At 46.5% G+C, this 18611-nt stretch overlaps 1 protein-coding gene across 7 annotated transcripts in view; it reads left to right on the top strand.

The window, feature by feature from the left end:
* The first annotated feature begins 1797 nt into the window (after window positions 1–1797).
* ATL2 (atlastin GTPase 2) overlaps window positions 1798–18611 on the top strand; it is a 38888-nt gene continuing 22074 nt past the window's right edge. For 2 of the 7 annotated variants that reach the window (XR_010997907.1, XM_068186484.1), the window contains exon 1: window positions 1800–2164. Coding sequence is in view for 6 of the 7 variants with exons in the window: in XM_068186484.1 (XP_068042585.1) it covers window positions 2035–2164 (130 nt within the window). In the remaining variant the exon portion in view is untranslated. Of the gene's footprint in view, window positions 2165–18611 lie in introns of all 7 variants that reach the window. The other 5 variants (XM_068186485.1, XM_068186483.1, XM_068186488.1 and 2 more) reach the window with 5 other exon arrangements.

Genomic DNA, 18611 nt, shown 5'->3' with positions numbered 1-18611 from the left:
GATGGCCTAAAGCGTCATTGGGAAATGACACCAAGGGGATCCAAACCCGAGAAATGCTCCTCATTTTTAGAGGTGCGGAGCAGGCAGCAGGTGAGTAAGCAGAGCTGGCCATAGACAGGGGTATCATTGCAGTGGGGCAGCTCTGGGCACTCCCAAGCAGCACTGCAGCCTTCACAGGAGTCAGTATCTATCCAGACTTTAAAAACAACCTCGTCTTGTGCTGTTGCATAAGAGCGAGATGGAAATCTCACTGTGTTTATACAGACTAAAATGACAGGACTCCGCTTGAGCAAATGCTTGCAATGAAAGATTCAGCTGGCTGTGGAGCTTTGCTTCCAGGAGCAGAAGAAAACCACGTAGCCATTTAATCTTTTGAAGACTTCAGTCACCCTGATAAGATGTAGACAGGGCAGGACAAGGGAGATGGCTTTCACGTGCCCCTGCAAGACTGTCACCTCCCTGGACAGGCTGCATCCCACCACCCCAGAGAGCCACACAGGCAGCATGGCTCCTGAGCCTGCCCACTGCCCTTTCCCCGCTGTGACACAGTCCCTCGATTTAAACCCTTAATCCTGGGAAGATTGTGCAATAGCTCCTTCAGGCTGAGAACGGATTATGCCCGTTTCAAAGGTATTTGGCACTGTGGCAGCACCGGGAGAGCCCAATCAACCGGCCTAACCTCTCCTGCAAGAGCACCTGCAGGCAATTCTTGCAGCTGGTGCCTAGCAACTTGCTCTGAGCTGCTCTCACAGCTAAAATTCAATGTAATTTCCACCTTCCTCCCCAGAGGAGCAGCTCCTGGGTCAGCACCAGGGAAGAATAAGACGTTTCCCACTCAGCTTGCTATAAATTAGTGGTATGGGAGGGGCTGCTTTCTCTCTCTCTCTCAAGCATGTGTCCTGCAGCCAGCTAAAAAGGCATTTCTCTCAGCATGTGGGACAGCTTCAGGTTGAGGAGATTAAGTAGAATGTTTTGTTCCCCTCCTTCCCAATTTGTTTCCGCTCACAAATGCCTCTGCTTTCTCGCAGTTCTCTGCAGAAGAACCAGGCTTGGATTCATGCTGCGTCTCACCGTGGCTTTGCTTGGGTGAGCCGCAGGTTATGCCAACACACACATGTAGCCACAAGCCCGGGGCTGTGCTGAGCACTCTCTAATGACGCACAGCAACTTTTAGATCACCTGTGTGACAAATGAAGGCAGCCCCGAATCTGAGAGATATGCCCTTGGGAAACGGCGAGCACCAGAAAAAAAAAAAAATCCATCGGAAACCAAGACTGCCTGTTTACGGGAGATGTTTGCCGAGGTAGTGAGGCAAACATCAGCTCGCCTGGGCAGGACCGAGCAGCGTGTTCCTGCATGTGGGCAGGGCACAGGAATGAGCGCTGGGAAGAGGGAGCCAAAGGGAGGATCCAGCTGCAGAGTGGGCAGGGGCTCGGGGAGCAGCACATCCTCCAGCGCCTGCTGGCACGGTGCAGAGGGAGGAGCGCTCCAGCTGGAAGAGTTGGGAAGCTGTGAGTAGGTGAAGTCCATAAGTAGTAGGGCTGTGGTACGGCAGCCTGGGTGTTTTTCCGAGAAAAGCAAGACGAGGTGCCTTGTAGGGCATTTCCAAACTCTGGGAGGGCACGAGTTTGCCTCCGGGAGCAAGCCCGAGAGCCAGACAGATTTCCCAGTGGGAGTCTGTTAGGACATCTCAGACTTGCCGGAGTGACACAGCCCCCTTGGTGGGGTCTGGTGGGAGGGCAGCTGGCCACTGCCTGCCCTGGCTGTTCCCAGTGCAAGCGCTGGTTCACCACTGCAGACCTGACCTCTCCTTGCCTCCCCGGTTTTATTCCTCGGGAAGCCCTGGGTGGTCCTAGCAGCTGCAGCTAGAGGGTTGGAGGTGCCTTATTGCTGTGGACAGGGTGGTTTTCAGCAGAGCCACCTTTATCTCGCAGCTGTCTGCCCTCAGCTCCTGACTGCCTGCAGCACTGCACAGTCTGGAAGGAGGAGTGGGAATCACCTGGTCACTAGTTTGGACTCGACAGCCTGAAGCAGATGAGGAGAGAGGTTGGTAAGCGCAGAAGCACCAATGGAGACGTCTCCAGCTCATCCCAGGACCCTCAGCCCTCCAAGGTGGGACATGGCTCTGTTCCCCAGCCCAGCAGTGGTGCTCAGCATGCTTCAGGTAGGTGTTTGGCTTAAGGATTTGTCATATGGATTACTTTAAACAAACCCAACTGCGTTGCACAGGCTGGCTGATGAGGATTGAGAAACACTTTATACGGAAAGGCATAAAGGACCCAAGTCCGATTCAGCCTTTCCTAGTGTCCAGTGGGGGCCTCTGCATGCATGGGTCAGGAACTGGCCAGTCCCCTGCCATGCTGTGATATCTGAAGGCCAGGAGACATTGTGGTGGCTCTGTTTCCCTTCCAGCCGCTCTCCAAGCAGCCTTTGTCTCTCTGCATGGGTGACACTTGGTGGTGTTTGGCAGCTGGCCCAAAGTGGGTTTGGGACAAGCTTGGGACAGCAGAGTTTTCAGAGCAGCATAGCCAAAACCAGGAGAAGATGCTGCCTGTAGTACAAAACTGTGACTCTGGTGGCTGAAGGGACTACTGGCCCAGCCAGCCCTCGTGGGTCAGGCGTCCTTCTGCTCCAGCAATCCCTTCCCATCACAGCCTGCCTGTGGTTTGCACAGTTGTTCCCAAGCTCCTTCCAGGCCGAATCCACAGCCAGTTTAAGCAGTCCTAACTGCTAACTTCAGTCCTAACTCCTTTTCTAGCCTGGCTCAGAGGAATGTAGCTGGGAGTGCAGTGGAAATGGGGACCTTTGCAACCAGGAGAAGACATGCTGAGAGCAAAATCCTCAGCTCAGAAAATGTCTCCTTCCTTCCTGCAAATATAAGGGGACAGAATTAAGGCTGAGCTTTCTGACCTCCAAGTTCTTGACTTCTGCTCTCACGTTACAGCAGCAGCAAATCCTGTTGCATGAAGCAGAAATCTATCTGTACGAACACGCACTGCTTCAAACTCTTCTCTGCGTAAACTGTTCCAGACTTGACCAGGAGCAAGGCTGATTACTAACAGCAGAATTAGGAAACTTCTTTAGCATTGTGGTGTTTTTCCCCCTGTTTTTTTTGTTTTTAGTTTGCATATTGAGCTGCTGAAGCTTAAATTTGCCAGCTAACAGTGTTTCTAGCTTTCAGTGTAGTTTTACTTCCAAGTTATTTCCCTTCACCCAATTGCTGAGGTATCTGCAGTACCTCTGTGAACAGAGTGTGCTCTGCCTTCCTTCCGATGGAAAGAAAGGTTTTCCTTCACTTGGTATGAGGTTAGAAGGACAAGCAATGGTATGCTCATTTTCAGCACATTAATAGAGGATATTAAACCACAAAAGGCCAATGGCAACATTTTTGGGTTTTTTCCTAGCCTTCATATGAACACTTTTGTACAAAGGGGTTGAATCCTGCTTCCATTTATGCTGACATGAATCTACAATAATAAAGTTCTTTTACAGAACTGCATGTTTTACTAATCCAAGCGTCATAAATAGAATTGAATATATGATAATAGTTTAATCCTTGTATCCTTCTGCAGTTCTCACTTGCTGTGATTGCAGCAACTTTTAGACATTTTAATTTTTTCATGTGTTGTAGATATTAAACGTTCTGACACAAGGGCTGCCAGTGTAAGCACAGCAGGAGGTGTCATGAACCCCTGTGTTAGGAAACCCCTTACGTGCTACTTTGATGGTAAAGGAAAGCAAGGTTTGGAAAGCAGTTTTAGGTGCTTCTGTGATAGCTGGTTTTTACTTTGAAAATCTCTTCTGAGCTTTCCCTCCACCTCCAGTTTGGCAGGACCAAACTATTTGCTTTTAAGATTGCTGTCACTCACACGCTGCCTCTGCAGGACTAAGTAAGTTAGCATAGCTGAAAACGGAGAAAAATGGTTTCTACAGAGAGCATTGCCACGGTGGAGTTTTGCAAGCCTGTTGCTCACTTCGCATGATGATTTATTGGACATTGTGTTCTTCTAACAAGTGACAAGGTCATACTGACCAATTTGCCTGTGAAGGTTTACACAACCTTTAGCAACAGGAAACCTCACAGTCTTAAAAACTTCATGCAGTAAGGGCAGCTCACTTTCACAGCTGGCCTTTTAAAAGGATGAAGCAAGGTCAGTTCGGATGGAGAGCAACAAGACTCTTGCAAACCCCAGAAACAGCAGGAACGTTTGGTTCCTTGGAAACTTGCGTGGCTTGTTCCGATTGAGAGCTGTCCCGCGTGTATTCCAGCCCCAGGGCAGCAGCAGCGCTACAGTGAGGAGTGAGGAGCTGCACTTACGGCTGGACATGCAGAGCGGTCCGGTCGCTCTCCTGGCTGTCCCCAGGGCCCAGCACAGGTGGAAATGGGACGCGAGGGCCCAGCGGGGCGAGGGTGCAGGTGGACACCAGCACACGGGTGACGGTCCGGCTGCGAGCGCCACATGGGCGAGCTGTGGCCGAGGCAAGGAGGGCGGGAGCCCTGAAGGATGCGCGGCCCCGAGGAGGTGTTTTGAATGGCCTGGGGGGGGGGGGGGGGCTCCTCACCCTGTGCCCCGCTGGAGCACCGCTGCTCCACCTCAGCGCACGCGGGGAGCCGTGAGGGAGGCACTCACCCCACACCTCAGCCCGGGGGCCGGGCCGGGCCGGGCTGGTGTGTGTGTGTGTGTCTGTGTCTGTCTGTGTCTGTGTGTCTGTCTGTGTCCGCGCTGCCCTCACGCCGCCCGGCCCCTCAGCGCTTCCCGCTGCAGCCCCCGGGCGCCCCGGCCCCGCCCCTCCCCGCGCGAGACCCCGCCCCGCGCGCCGCCGGCGGGCGATAAAGGTCTCGCGGCGGAGCTCTGACGTCACGGGGAGTTAATTTTAAACCCGGACAAGATGGCGGCGAGGGACGCGGCGCGGCGCGCGGGCCCGGCCCGCCACCGGCCCGCCCCGGCAGGTAACGAGGCCCGGCGGCGGCGGCACCGGGGCCGGCGGCAGCGGGGCCGTGCTCGCCAGGTCGGCCCGGAGCGCGGGAGCTGGGCGGCCTGGCGGCGCCGGGGGAAAGGCCCCCGTGTCTCCCCCCTCCTCAAAATGGCGTGGGCGGCCGCCCGCCCCCGAGGGGCGGCGGGGAAATCGCGGCGACGGCCCCCGCGCCCGGCCCGCGGTCGCTCCCCGGCGGGGTCGCCCCGCTTTCCCCGCTCTGCTGCCGGGGCCTCCCCCGCTGCGGTCGGCGGCCCGTGCCGGAGCGGAGGCGGCCCGGGGGCCACCGTCGGTGACCTTATTCCCCGCTGCGGCGCGGCCGGGCCTCGCCGTGTGTGCCTCGCCCCCGGGAGGAGCGGGGGCTGCGGCCCCGAGGGGCCCGGGGGCCGCGGGGCGCTGGCGTTGCACAGTGCCGGGACCGGAGCCAGGTAGCCCGGAGGGCGCCGACTTTGCCGGGGCCGCGTCCGCTCGCGGAGGGAGCAGCCCGGGGAAGGAGGGGACTGATCCCTGTCGGCCCGTCCCCCGCATGGAGCTGGTGCGCTCCGCTGTCAGCGCTGCTCCTGCCTGTCATCTATCCCCTGGTGGGGATGGGACACGGCTTTGGCTGGGTGTTTAGCCTCGGGTGTGCTGGAGTCTGCGCAGTGTGCTTCTTAAAGTATGGTTATTTCTCTGGAACGGCTTAAAAGCTGAGCTCGTAGCGGTCTCCCTGCCGTACGCTTGGCGAGGGGGCACCTGGGACTGGTGAGGGTTGTACTGCCTCGAACGCCGGGTTGGATCATGTGAGGTTTTTAGCATTGCACTGGAACGCTGAACTATTCTAACATCTTTGTTGTGTAACTCTCATTTAATTTGGAAGCGGAACGGTTGGACTGGGCACAATTAAACAAAACCTAGCAGATGCCATGTGCCACGATTGGTTTCAATTGCTTGATTTGCAAGCCAACTAGAGATAGGGAAATCTAGCTGCACTGTAAACTGGGAGATAGATACAGAATGACAACTCACCTGGCTTGATTTACAGAGAGGAAAAGGCAGTGCTTCTGAGCATCAGGAAGAGTTTGATTGTGTTTGGCAGCATTGCAATTTGAATAATTTAAAAGAGCCCAGAGATTGAAGTTGAGGATATGATGCTGGTTTGCTGCTCAAGGACTGGTCTCTCTCCCTCCCAGCACTGCTCAGTTTTTCTTTGATTTCAGTTTTCTGTGTTTTTACCACTGTGCCATTTAATAATCTCAAAGCATTAGATTGTTGCATAATTTTCCCAAGGTCATAAAAGTGCCAGCACACCTGTAATAAATGGCCTTTAATCAGCTGTGTCATCATTAGCAGTGGAAACATGCACATGTCACTCTTAGTTGCTTCTGAACTTCAGTCATGGAACAACTTAGGTGATAGGGTCTGTGTGGATGGTCTGTGCCTGCCTGCAGAAGAGCTTTCTGTACAGTGAAGTAAAGCAGAGGGGTTGCTTGGAATAGTTACAAGAGCAGCAGTGAAACAGGAGAGGCCTTTAACTGCTCCTGTACCATTACTGAGTGCTGCTTAACAGCTGTTACCTCCTAGCCTACCCTAAAATCAATAATCGTGTTACAGCACCTCCTCAAATAATAGCACTAGTTTTTTGTTTTTTTTCAGCTGGAATTATTTTGAAAGCAGGGAGTGGAGTTGAGGAAGGCTGTATTCTTTCCTTTCCACCTTCACGTGCCTGCAGCATAAAACCTAGCAGAGAAATAGTTCCAGCACGGAGCAGTTTTACTTGAATTTTTGTGAAAGCATTGTTGTAAACATGACAATCTGTCCTAGTTTAGGAGGCCGGGCAGCTCTTGTTCGTGTTGGATGCACAGGAATGCTTGAGCCATGTCTTACAGGAGTCCTAATACTTCTTAGGTACCTTGTGTCAACTGCAGTCCCCGTGGTTTGCTTAAATATCAGTGATTAATGTTTGCTTACTGACTGTACTAATGAAGTAGCAGTGACTGGAGCGAGGTGCTGGGATAGATGAGGAGTTGTTTTCTCTTCATGCCCTGATAATGGAAGGTACACTACCTCATGCTGGCTAGCCTGGACAGGAGCAGATCTGCTGGGGGTTTTCCTCCAGCATAATAGAGGAGCACTTATCTCCTGGGGGCCTCATCACATCGTCCCCAGCTTTGAGTTTCCCAAATTCCAAACCAGATGAAATAGGCAGCTGGAAATGCAGGTGTGATTTCTGTGTCCTTGTTGGTTGGGCAGTGAACCACAGTGGTGTTGGTCTCCAGTGCCAGCACGATCACAGGCTTCACTTCAGCGCTGTAATGAAAGTACTTTTAACTTTGTGCCTGTTGCTAGTAGACTGTTGTACATCTTATCACAGTCCATGGGAGTTTCAAGGACATTCATAAGGAAAACTACCAAATTTCACTCAAATGCCACCTTACGTAAGTCAGGTTTGAATTTGCTTTTGTTCTTGTATTGTGATTAGGAACAAACCCCGTCCCTAGGATGATTTTTGATATTCAAGGCAGTCATCGAATGGGAAGTTTTAAACTTTAAAATCAGGCTGAGTTGTTGCCTTGTTTTTTAATTTACTCAATTTCTTTTTCTACTGTTGCTGCATGCTGTGCCTACAATGTGATCTGTGAGCTGCCCGAGTGCATTTTTTCAACTTTTTGCTAAAGGCTGCATTTACTTCTTAAACTTATTATACTAGTTGTTAAGTGTTTTAGGTTTTGTCTTTAACCTCAGCTATCTAAGGTGAACAAGGCATAAAAATAGTTTCTAAGTTTTATTTAATATTTTCTATTTTCTAAGTTCTAAGCACATCTGCATAGGCAGATGCGCTGTACTTGTACTTGCTGTTGGTCAACAACTGAAAAATTTCAGAAATACTTATATATGGTGGTTCTTTAGGCTTTACTCTTGCTGAAGTATGACTGGGTTTTCTTTTTTAAAAACGTTTTCAGCAACCTGAACTTCCTGAGATGTCCTGGAGGAAAGATAGAAGTAGCTTTCCTTGGTGTTGGAAGGTTGTTCTTGATATGATACAAATTGTTGCCTCCTCCTGTAGCTGATTTTAAGGTCGTGGTGCTGCGTAGGGAGCTGATTTACATGAATACGTTTCTGGGGTTGGGATGTGTGTCTGAAAGACCAGAAGAAGTAAATGAGCAAGTTTTAGATATATGTGAAAACATGGCTCACATTGATGTCTGCTGTTTCAGTTAGCTGCAAAGAAATGACTGATAAGAAATAAGTCATGTCTTTTAGGGTAAGAATTATAATCAAGGCATTTCTAGGAGCAAATTAATACATAATAGTAACTTATGTTCTGAGAGCATTGGTAACTAACTTGCCTGACTTTTAGCTTCTGTTTATTTCTGAAATAATATATTCTTTGTAGTGTTCATTTCCAGGAAAACAAGACTTTGTTTGCTTGCCAAGCTTTTTGAAACACTTTGAATATAAAAGTTGGAAGGACTTTTGAAGTTCCCTCCTTCAACTCCCCAAGTTGGTGTTTAACTGGTGTTCTTGCTCTGCAGCAAAGCAAGGAGCTCACTGTCCCCTCTTTGTGTTTGGGAGGGAGCCCACATTCCTGTTCTAGGGCCATAATTATCTTTACAGGATGTGTCAGCATGTGAACATCCTCCTAAAGTTATCTATTCAGTTTGTCTGGAATCTGTCACTGAGAATTTTGGCATTCCACAGGGATGTTACTCCTTGAAGAAACAGGACTGCTTTATATCTCAGTGTGAGACTAGTAGATCTTTGTGTTAAGTGTGATCTTTGAAGCTGTGTAAGTATCTCCTTCAATTAACTAAACAGGAAAAAAAAAAGAAAAACTATGCTAAGTTTATTATGGTTAGTAGCTGGCTTCTCTTTAAGGTTGGAAAAACTTAAAGTAGAATGTTTGTCACCAAAGATGGCACTACTGAGCATCCAGGGCAGTCCAGAGGAACTTCCATGAGTAAATGCAGGTAAGCTGGATGTTGGAATTCCTGTTTGATGCCCACTTGATGAACTTAGAGCAGGACTGATAGGAAGTATAAGGTAAAAAAGAAGTCCATTTGGACCTTTGCAGAAATGATTTATGAAAATACAGCTTATTTTAAGAGTGGCCCTGCTCTTGTCTGTCATGGAGGAATAGGTGAGAGGACTGGCAAAAGTCTAAGACTGCATAAAGTGTCTTTTGGGGAAGGATTTTTTGTTCACGGCTTGGTTACTTGGCCTCTATTTATACTTTGTGTGAGGGAAATTCTGATATGCTTAACTAGGAGGGGAGATGTCTCATGTAGTTTGTTTTGGTTTTTTTTCCTAAGTGTCTTTTCAGCTGTGTTTTCAGTGCAGTTGATGAGCAAATGATGATTGCATTTCCAGCCCCGTATATTGGTGATTTTTGCGTGGCAAGGTGGGATTTGCTACTGCAGGTCATGACAGGTTTCTCTTAAAGGACTGGAATAGAAGCCAAAATGTTGAAGACGTGAACTGATAAGATGTTGTACAGACTGTAGACATGGAATGTAGAATGCAATTTCCAGTGAATTGATATTTGAGAGTAGAACCTAATTTGCTCTTATGCAGTTGTTGTTCCAGTGACATCAGAATCAGGTTCCAGTCTGTAGTTTGTATCAAATTATAATGCATTTATTTTCCCACTGTCACCTCAGAGATAAGCATGTTAAATTTACAAGTTCTTATTGGTCTCAGTAAAATATTTGGAACGTCTTTTTGAGCAATGTATTGGATAATGCCTCCAGGATAACAAGGTGCCTTTTTTTTTTCACTTGGATTGAAAATAACGGAAGCTTGTTGGAGAACATGTATCAGCTGCTTGTACTGACGTGTTAGGACTGCTTTCCCTATGTTGTGCATGCTTGGAAAAGTTGTTCTCACCTCTTATCTCCTCCAGCAGGGTGGTACTGCTGAGTGGAAAAGTGCAGTTATTTTAGTTGTTTCTTTAAACCCAATGCTGTGATAATAGTGCCTGTAAACTTACTGTCTTGTTCCCCTCCCCTCCTTGGCCTCTTCTGCATGAAAGAAAGGGTCTTGTGGCTTTTACTTGTAGGTGTTCATTTGCCTTGGTCCATGTGGTGTGATCTACTTGGGGAACTGTACATTTTTGAGAAATAAAAGGTTCAATCTGTCAATCCTTTGCCTAATACGGAAATCATCACAGCCCTGATTTCAGGGGAGGAACAGTCACTTGAAGTATGTGAACTCCTAGGCATGGAGACAGAAGCTCGGCCTCCTTTAATGTATTGCTTAGACATAAAATAATAGTGAAAATAACTGCTGTAGAAAATGAGGTTAAGGCTCTTGATATAATCAAAGCACTTTCTTTAAGCAAGAACTCATCTTGCTTTTAAGAGAATTAAGTTTCTTAAATACTTTGTAATCCTCAGCTAAGGATCTGTGTTTGTTAAGATTTTAAACATTGCCTTGAAGCTGCCCTCAAAGCAGTTAACAGTTATCTTTCAGGGAGCAAAGTCTTCAGCTAGTCATTAGGATAGGAAGGGATTGCAGTTCAAAATTCTTAAAAGGAAGTCTTTTGAACTGCTGATATGTCAGGCTTGTTGCTAATAAATTGTTTGGAAAAATGTAGTAAGTAAGGACTTTTTGAGGGTTAGGATATAGAACTGGAGTATTTTCTAAAGCTGATAGTACTATAGAAATAGCTGCTGAAGACCTACATGTTATGTGTTGAGATCTAAAAGGCAAAAAACCTTTCAAAATAAAATACTGCTGGTACAAACATTCAGAAACGTGACTTCTGCTTTTAAACTTAATTTTTTTTCAATAGAAAAATGAACATGCTATCTACTGTAAACATTTGGGTAGCAGATGTGATTAAATGCTTGTAGAACCTTCAGCTGCTATGAGAAATCTTGCTTGTTTGAGAAGACCCTCGGAATGCAATTTGGTGCTTTTGAAGAGGTTGGAAGTTGGCTTGTGAAAGACTGAATATTATTCTTAGATTCTTGTTTTAAGTAATTCGAGTAGCAGACTTATCACTGTGTCATTAATCAAACACCAAACAGAGCTGTTCTTTAGTCTATTCTTTTGTTCATTTATTTCTGTGGTGCATTAGGACTAGATTAAGCTTTGGTGAGCTTTGAAGAAGAGCACACTGCTATCTTTCTCTGTTTCAGTTCATTTTATAATCCTAGCTTTTTCTCCCCAGAGCTTACTCTGTGTACTCTAATGGAAGATTTCAGGGATCCACCAAATGAGGACATTAAGTATGATCTACAGAGACTACACTGTTGGTTGGAGGGTTGTGCTAAAACATACAGACTTTCAAGAGTTGTATTTGCCTCTTTCTTCTTCACCTAAGTGAAAGATGTCTATTAAACCATTGTGGTCTCAGCATAGGGTAGTCCTGCAGAAAAGCAGTTGGATTGTCCAGGTGTATTTAGACAAGTTTGAGAACTTGACGTGAAGAGAAGTAGTAAGCAGCCCCCTCTGTGTTTGTTCTTGTTGGGATGATAAGTGTGGCTTGCCTTATACCTGAGATTGCTGACTTCTTTCAATTCTATACCTCTAGGCTTGCCTGGCCAGCACCCATCAATGTACACATGATAATCTCCTGTCTCAGGAAAATATGTTTAGAAGTCAAAATGTGTTTAAAAGTCAACTCTCTAGTTGTTGAGACTTGTTTTGTAGCAGTGGCTGATGATTTTCTGTGGTGGCAAGAGTTGTGAATGATGTTAAAAATCCTTAGGTAAGTGGGTGAGCCTTGAGCCCTTTGAACAGAGGAAGGTGCTTGTATGGAGCTGAGCTGCTGAAGTGTGTGTTATAATGTCCTTGGGACAACTTAACTAGGGATTTGAATTCAATGTTGTTCAACTCTGGTTTGCAGTAGGCCCAGCTCTCAGCAGGTGCAGTGTAGGCAGTAGGTGTGTTCAAGGGAATGCTCCTCCAGTGCAGGAAGGACTGTGCCAAGCTTGAGCTCTTCCCACCAGTCACAGTCCTGGCCTGTAACACTGACAAACTGAAACCTCTGGCAGCCTCCATTTTTAAGGGAAGGAAACCTTGTTCTTAAGTGAAGGTTAACAAATGTATTGGCTACCCCAGCCTAAATCTGGACTTTCAGATAGAGACAAATCTTTGGCAACACACAGTCAGATCCAGTTACAGCCCAGTTGTCTACCCATCTTTGTGGTGTTATCACATATCACCAAGTCAGTTCCTACATGAATATACTTCTTAACTGTACTTGTGAGTTTTGGGAGTCTGGAGAGATTTTCCAGCTGAACTGGGTTGTAGTTAGAGAGCTGAACTTTTCTTTTGGCACCAGTGCCCAGTGAAGCTGTCTGTGCCTCCCCCTCAGCGGTGCTGGTGCGGCTGTTTCAGAGGCTGTACAGTGCAGAGCACACCACTTGGTGTCCAAGATAAATTGGTGCTGGACCTGGGACGGCAGTGCCAGCACAGAGGGCAGCAGCCCTGGACTGTTCAACAGTACAGCTGAACTGTGCCCTGCAGAGAAGACTGTGTGGCTCTGCTGTTTGTTTGTCTTCGGTTCTAGTGCTTGTTGGATTTCTATTTGAGGTGATACAGTTTGTAGGAAACTGCTTTTATTGGATTGCTTTTTCTGCTGGTTTGGCTTCGGTAGCTGACTTGACTCTAAGCGGTGTTGGATATGTGGCAGAATTAGCAGGAAAGGCAGTGTGGTGCTGCATGGTGCTGGAAATGGGAAAGAGTGGGAGAGCCCTTGTGAGTGGGTAGTTAAGACTCAGCTGTGCTATTGAAACAGGCTTGAAGAGGCAACGAGAGAGGGGAGGAGGCAGTTACTGGCACTGTCCTGTTGGCAGAATTAATGTACTTTGAGCTGTTGCCTTAACAAGGGATTTGTGTGTAGCAGCAGCAATGATGCCTGGCAGAGACCCAGGAGTTGTGGCAGTAGGTGTGGGGCTTTGAAGTGGATGGACTTAGGTACTGTATCAATTATGATGGGTTAATTGCAGGAAAGGGATATGGCAGCCCAGGCCTGTTTCTCTAGATGCTTAGCAGCAGGGACCCTGGTCAAAACTATTTTTGTTGTAGCTGTGTGAGAAAAATCTCTTCCTCCAGTGAAAATAAAGTGAAGACCTGCAAAATGTGATTTTAATTTTTTTTTTTTTTTTGCTTCAATTCTCTTTAACTGTGCCTTGTGTTTAACTTTTCTCCCTGTTTTGATTCCCATTGTTGATCTGGGTGTTGATTGTGTTGACGCATGTTGTGTTTCCCTTGTTACGCTTCCCTTTCATCTGGTGGGTGTCAGTGACCCTACCAAGTTAAGAACAATTAAGAAGGGAAAAGGAGAAGAAGCTGAAATACTTCATGGAGTTGTCTGCAGGTAGTTACTGTATCAGTTTTGCAAACGGTGTGATCTAGAGAAGACAGTTTTTTAAAGAAACCTACATCCTGTACTGCCCTTTATTCTTGGAAATGAAATGTAGAATTCTGGAGTTCAGTGCTGGAAAAACTGGCTAGAAGGCTCTCTTAGCTGCAGGAACTGAGAGATGGGAAGCTGTGTATGAACTGAGGTTGGGCTGGAAGAGCACTTTTAGTTGGAAGCTGCATTGAATTGTTAAGGTTGGAAAATATCTGTAAGATCAGAGTCCAGCTGTTATCCTGGTGCTGCCGTGTTCACCACTTAACAGCACGTCCCCAAGTGCCACATCCACTTGTTTTTTGAACACTTCCAGGTATGCCGATTCCACCGCATTCTGGGCCAGCCTGTTCTAATGCCTGACCACCCTTCCCATGAAGAACTGTTTCCTTATATCCAACCTAAACCTTTCTTGTTTTTTGAACACTTCCAGGTATGGTGATTCCACCGCATTCTGGGCCAGCCTGTTCGCCTGTTCTAATGCCTGGCCACCCTTCCCATGAAGAACTGTTTCCTTATATCCAACCTAAACCTTTCTTGGCACCATTTGAGGCCATTTCTTCTCATCTTGTCACTTGTTACCTGGGAGAAGAGACCACCCCTCACCTCACTACAGCCTCCTTCAAGGCAGTTGTAGAGACTGCTGAGGTTACCCTGAGCCTCCTTTTCTCCAGGCTAAACTCCCCCAGCTCCCTCAGCTGCTCCTGATCAGAGCTGTGCTGCAGACCCTTCCCCAGCACCTCAGGGTCTTTCTTGCAGTGAGGGGCTCGAAGCTGAACCCAGCAGTTGAGGTGTGGCCTCAGCAGTGCTGAGTACAGGAGGTTGATCGGTGCCCTCATCCTGCTGGCCACACTGCTGCTGCCATTCAGCTTGCTGAAAGCAAAAATGAAAGGTTTGAGCCGCTTTGGTGTACTGTTTCCTTACCTTGGTGTTTGTGAGTGACAACTTGTTTATGCTGGAAACGAGTAGGAAAGCTGACCCTTTGGCATACCTTCTGTAGAGCCAAAGGAAGCGCTCGCTTTGCGTTCTGCTGAGCCCCTCTGTGGCCGTGGTGCCGATGCACCTCGGTAACTAAACCACCTCTGACTGGCAATCGAAAGACCAAACGTGGGGCAATTGCAGTTGGCATCTCTCACTTCACTCTTTTCTCCCTATTCTTGCTCAAAATACCAATTTAGGTTAGCTGCTCATTGTTTAAATTACTGGCTGTTGACATGAGGATGCATACAAGGTGCATAATACACAGTTATGGCCTAAACCAATTAGAAAATACTGACTCCTTGAGTGAGCAACTACCTTAAATAAAATCACTCTGAAATACAAGCAGAAGTCTGCCTGGAATACAGGCAGAAGTCTGGTTTAAATGTGCAAGGATCCACTTGTTTTTCAGTGTTCATGAGGAGCTGTCACTTGCCATTTCCAGAGTTCATGGTGAACTAGGGCACTGTCAGATCTGGAGTACTCTCATTCCCATCCTCAAGAGTCTGCCTGATGGGTAAGAAAGGGGAGAAAAAGTGAGCAAGAGACCTTTTAATGCTTTAATCTGCCCTTAGTGCTTTAATTCAGCTTTCTTTGAGGGGGCTGGAAAAGTACTGCTGAATCTTACTGTAGGTAGAGATCCTGTTAGGTCCTTCAGTGAGTGTGCTATTAATAGCTGTGATTTTTGGGCAGAGGGAAAGAAGGATGAGAAGCATGCTTTGCCACTATCCTCACCCTGCACAATTTTTCTTGTAGCTATGGAGAAACATCTTTCTTACCGAGTTCATAATGTGCTTTCTAAAAAGCAGTAATTTAATGTTTTGTTCACCTTACTGGGTTTGTACTGCTTCTGTCTTAGTCTTTGCTTATTGACACTCTCATACTTGTATTGGTTGAGAAGAGCTGAATTTGAGGGTTGACTTTTTTTGCTACACATTCTCATTATGTGAAGTTTCTCCCTTGCTTTTTTGTCCTCATAAAGGGAGAACACAAAATGCCAGCTTATCAGTATTTTATGTAGGGGAGAGCTGTCTGGTCCTGCATGCATGCCGACCATTGAGCAGAGAAGCAATTTAAGGCACTTAGGAGTAGACAAGCCTATTGTTTGATTAGTTGTGGTGCTTCAGAGGTATCTAGGTCATCAGAAATATCATCTTTTTGCTCTTTCCCGACAGAATTGTAGCTTCTGGTGCTTCTCGCTTCAGCTTGCAGTTTATGTAACAGTTCTAGAAGTGTTCCTTTAACATCCCATTGCCCTGAAGGAACACAGAGAGTTAAATGTGTCTTTCCCCCTCTACCCTGCCCCTACTCCTTTATTGGTCTTATTGGATGTCCAAACAAGTCTTTGGAACTTAGCTCATCAGTCCTATTTATAGCTGAAATATTCAAAACATTTAATTATTTCTGGCCTTAAAATGAGCTACTTGGCACTGGTTACTAGTCAGCAATAGGAAAGCAGTGATGCATTGAGGTCTGTGGCAGCCCCATAGTTTTGTGTGAGTTTATTGCATGGAGTAGGACTGCTGGAAAAAGAGGAGGACAATTTTGTGGCTTAAATCTAGTGATTTTTTTTTTTTTCCCAGAAGATGTGTCCAAATAAGGTTTGGAGGTTAACGTATTTTCTTTCTGTGCTCTGGAACTCACTTCACACATGCCTACACTTTGCTTCGTTCACTACACCAAAACAAGAAATGCTTAAGCACTGTCTCCCTTCTCTGCAAGGAAAATTTCCTACGTGAAGCACTGAGAGAATGCCTTACCTTGAAGTGCAGTGCAGCAGTTTGCAGTTTTCCTCATGATAAATTATTTTAAGCTTTTGATTCAAGCCATGAACTCCCTCAGTGTGTGGAGGTTGAACAAAATTTCAAGCGAGATGGCTTGAGCTTAGTGTAGCTCACTTCAGTTTGCTTTTCACCGTTCAGGTGATGGTGGGGGAGCCTGTCAAGCATCTGTATTGAAATGTGAGCAGGGGACTCGAACTGCTGTTGTATGGAGGCAAATGTGTGGTGCTGTAGAGCACCAGGAAAAAGAGTTCAGGGATGCTGAAAGCTGAAGTGTCTGTGCTGCTGGAGATCTTGATTTGAAGTTGACTTCTAGCAAAGCACAGGTTTCTGTGCAAACAGGATGTTAAGACTACCAGCTAGAAGATTTATGGCTTTATACTCTTTAAACTCCTAGAGCAAATGGAAGTATTGATGAGGGACAGCTCCACTAATGAAAGTGACTTAAAAGCAAATGGGATTTAAAATATTTTAATGTTCTGCTGCGTTTGTGGGCAATTGTGTTCAACTCACTGCCCACAGAAGCAGTTACTGATTCAATGTCTGTTGGTCAAAAACATTGACTGTATCTGAAACCAAGTTTAGCAATTAGTATGTGTTTTTTTTTTTTTTTTTAATGAAAGGATGTGGATAATGTGTTCAAAGAGTTCAAGCTGTATTTAGGTTGAAACTTAAAGGTAACTGTTCGTATTTTCTGTCAATTAATGTGCCTAAAGGGAAGAACTTGCATTTAAAGCAGGCTGTCTCTTATTTTCATAGCATGCAGGTGTCTGAGTGTTTTCAGTCTCGTGTTCTTACACTGCAGGACAAGTAGGTCATCAGCTGCTGGCTGTGTACTTAGGGGAAGCAGGAATTGGCTTTTCATTTTACCTCATGCTTTAAGAAAAGGGTTATTTAGTGGGGTTTGTTCAGTTGAAATACTGTCTGTGTATACAAGAAGCTACTGTTCTCAAAATCTGGCTTAGTATTTCAACAAATGGTGCTTGTTCTGGGTACTTAAGATGGTGGGAATAAATAGCAGCCCTGCTGTAGTTGTTACTGAGTGGAGTGAGGAGTTTATAGGGAAACTGAGTGGTAGTATCTTCCCTTGGCTATATTTGCTCCCATTCAAATCTGTCTGCTTCTGTGTCTTGCTGCACAATGTTGCTTCTCTTGTGTGTCCCAGCCTGTTTGACCTGCATTAGTCAGAACAGTGCATTAGCCCACAGGTTTTAATGGAATAATTCAGGCTGGAAGAAGCCAAAATGACATAGGGACTGGTTGGTGAACAGCCACAGTAATGGGTGTGAAAGGATGGCAAACTTCAGGGGCGAGTCCAGTTGATGATCTTTTTGCATCAGCTCCAGACAGGGCAGCACATATGACCTTAGTCTGGAGTCTGTTCGGTACTACAGAAACTTCAAAGGTCAGGTGAACATCTTGAAAAAAGAAAAATATAGCTGTGACTTCCTGGGCCTGCAGCACTGTGCTACAAGGTCCAGTGCCTTATGGTTTGACAGATGAGAACTCTTACATATGTACTAAAAGCCTGAGGTTCAGATCTTCTGTGCACATGGGAATTTCCAACAGCATGGCTGGAATTTCCAACCCCATGAGTGAGTTGGGTGAATCTCTATCAGTCTTTAATCCTGTGGCAGGAGGCAGCATTGCTGCTCTGTTGTGTGTGAAGAGCATGGAACATTCCTCTGAAACAACCACTCCCTGGGTGAATGTATTGGGTTGGTAGCTCCATTACTGGGACGAAACTGGGCTTAGCAAAGTGTTAAAATATGCTATAAAAAACAAACAAAACCCCCAAACCAACAAAAGTCTGTTGTTTTGGTTGCCTCTGTAGCAGTACTGAAATGTATTGTTATAGAGACCTACAAAGGGATGCTGCCATGAACTTTGCAAGTCCAAAGTACTGTCCAGGGGTCTAGGAAGTAGAAGTAGTGTAGTAGCAGTAGTAAAAGTCAGTGTAGAAGTGGCTATTCTGTAAATGCCACCTCTTTTAAAGTTGGTACTCCTCTCTTTTATACTTGATTTACTGGGATTGGACTATTGCAAGAACCTAGAGCAGTCTGTGGGATTTAGAACAAATCAGATTAAATTCTGAGTTTTAAGTAGTACTGTGACTGTGCTGGGGCAGGTGAGGAATGGGGGACAGCCAAGGGACAGGGCTTTGAGTTCTGAATTGCATAAACTTCTGGCCTGAGTTGACCGGACAGTGCTGTCAGCATGTTTATTTTATGAGCTACTTTGAGAACTTTTGCAGTGTTTTGCAGGAAACTGGACTGTGAAGGGGGGTGCTTCTTGTCCTGACCTTTGTTTCCAGAGGCTTGGAAGTGTAATGTGACCTTTCTGGCCATGAGACTGAAGCCTTCTAGAAAGGCTCCCTAAGTGCTGCCTGAGACAGCGTGGCTGGACAGGGTGAGCAACCAGAAGGCAGGATAAAGGATCAAAAAAGGTTGTGACATCTGCCTAGGACACCTGACAGGGTGGCATATGCTGATTACGCTGCTGGGACAAGCAGTAGCACAAGTTAACATGCTTGACCT

This window comes from Anomalospiza imberbis, chromosome 3, assembly GCF_031753505.1.
Source record: "Anomalospiza imberbis isolate Cuckoo-Finch-1a 21T00152 chromosome 3, ASM3175350v1, whole genome shotgun sequence".
NCBI lineage: Eukaryota > Metazoa > Chordata > Aves > Passeriformes > Viduidae > Anomalospiza > Anomalospiza imberbis.
The sequence above is the reverse complement of the archived record's forward strand: the minus strand, read 5'-3'. Positions and strand labels throughout refer to the sequence as shown.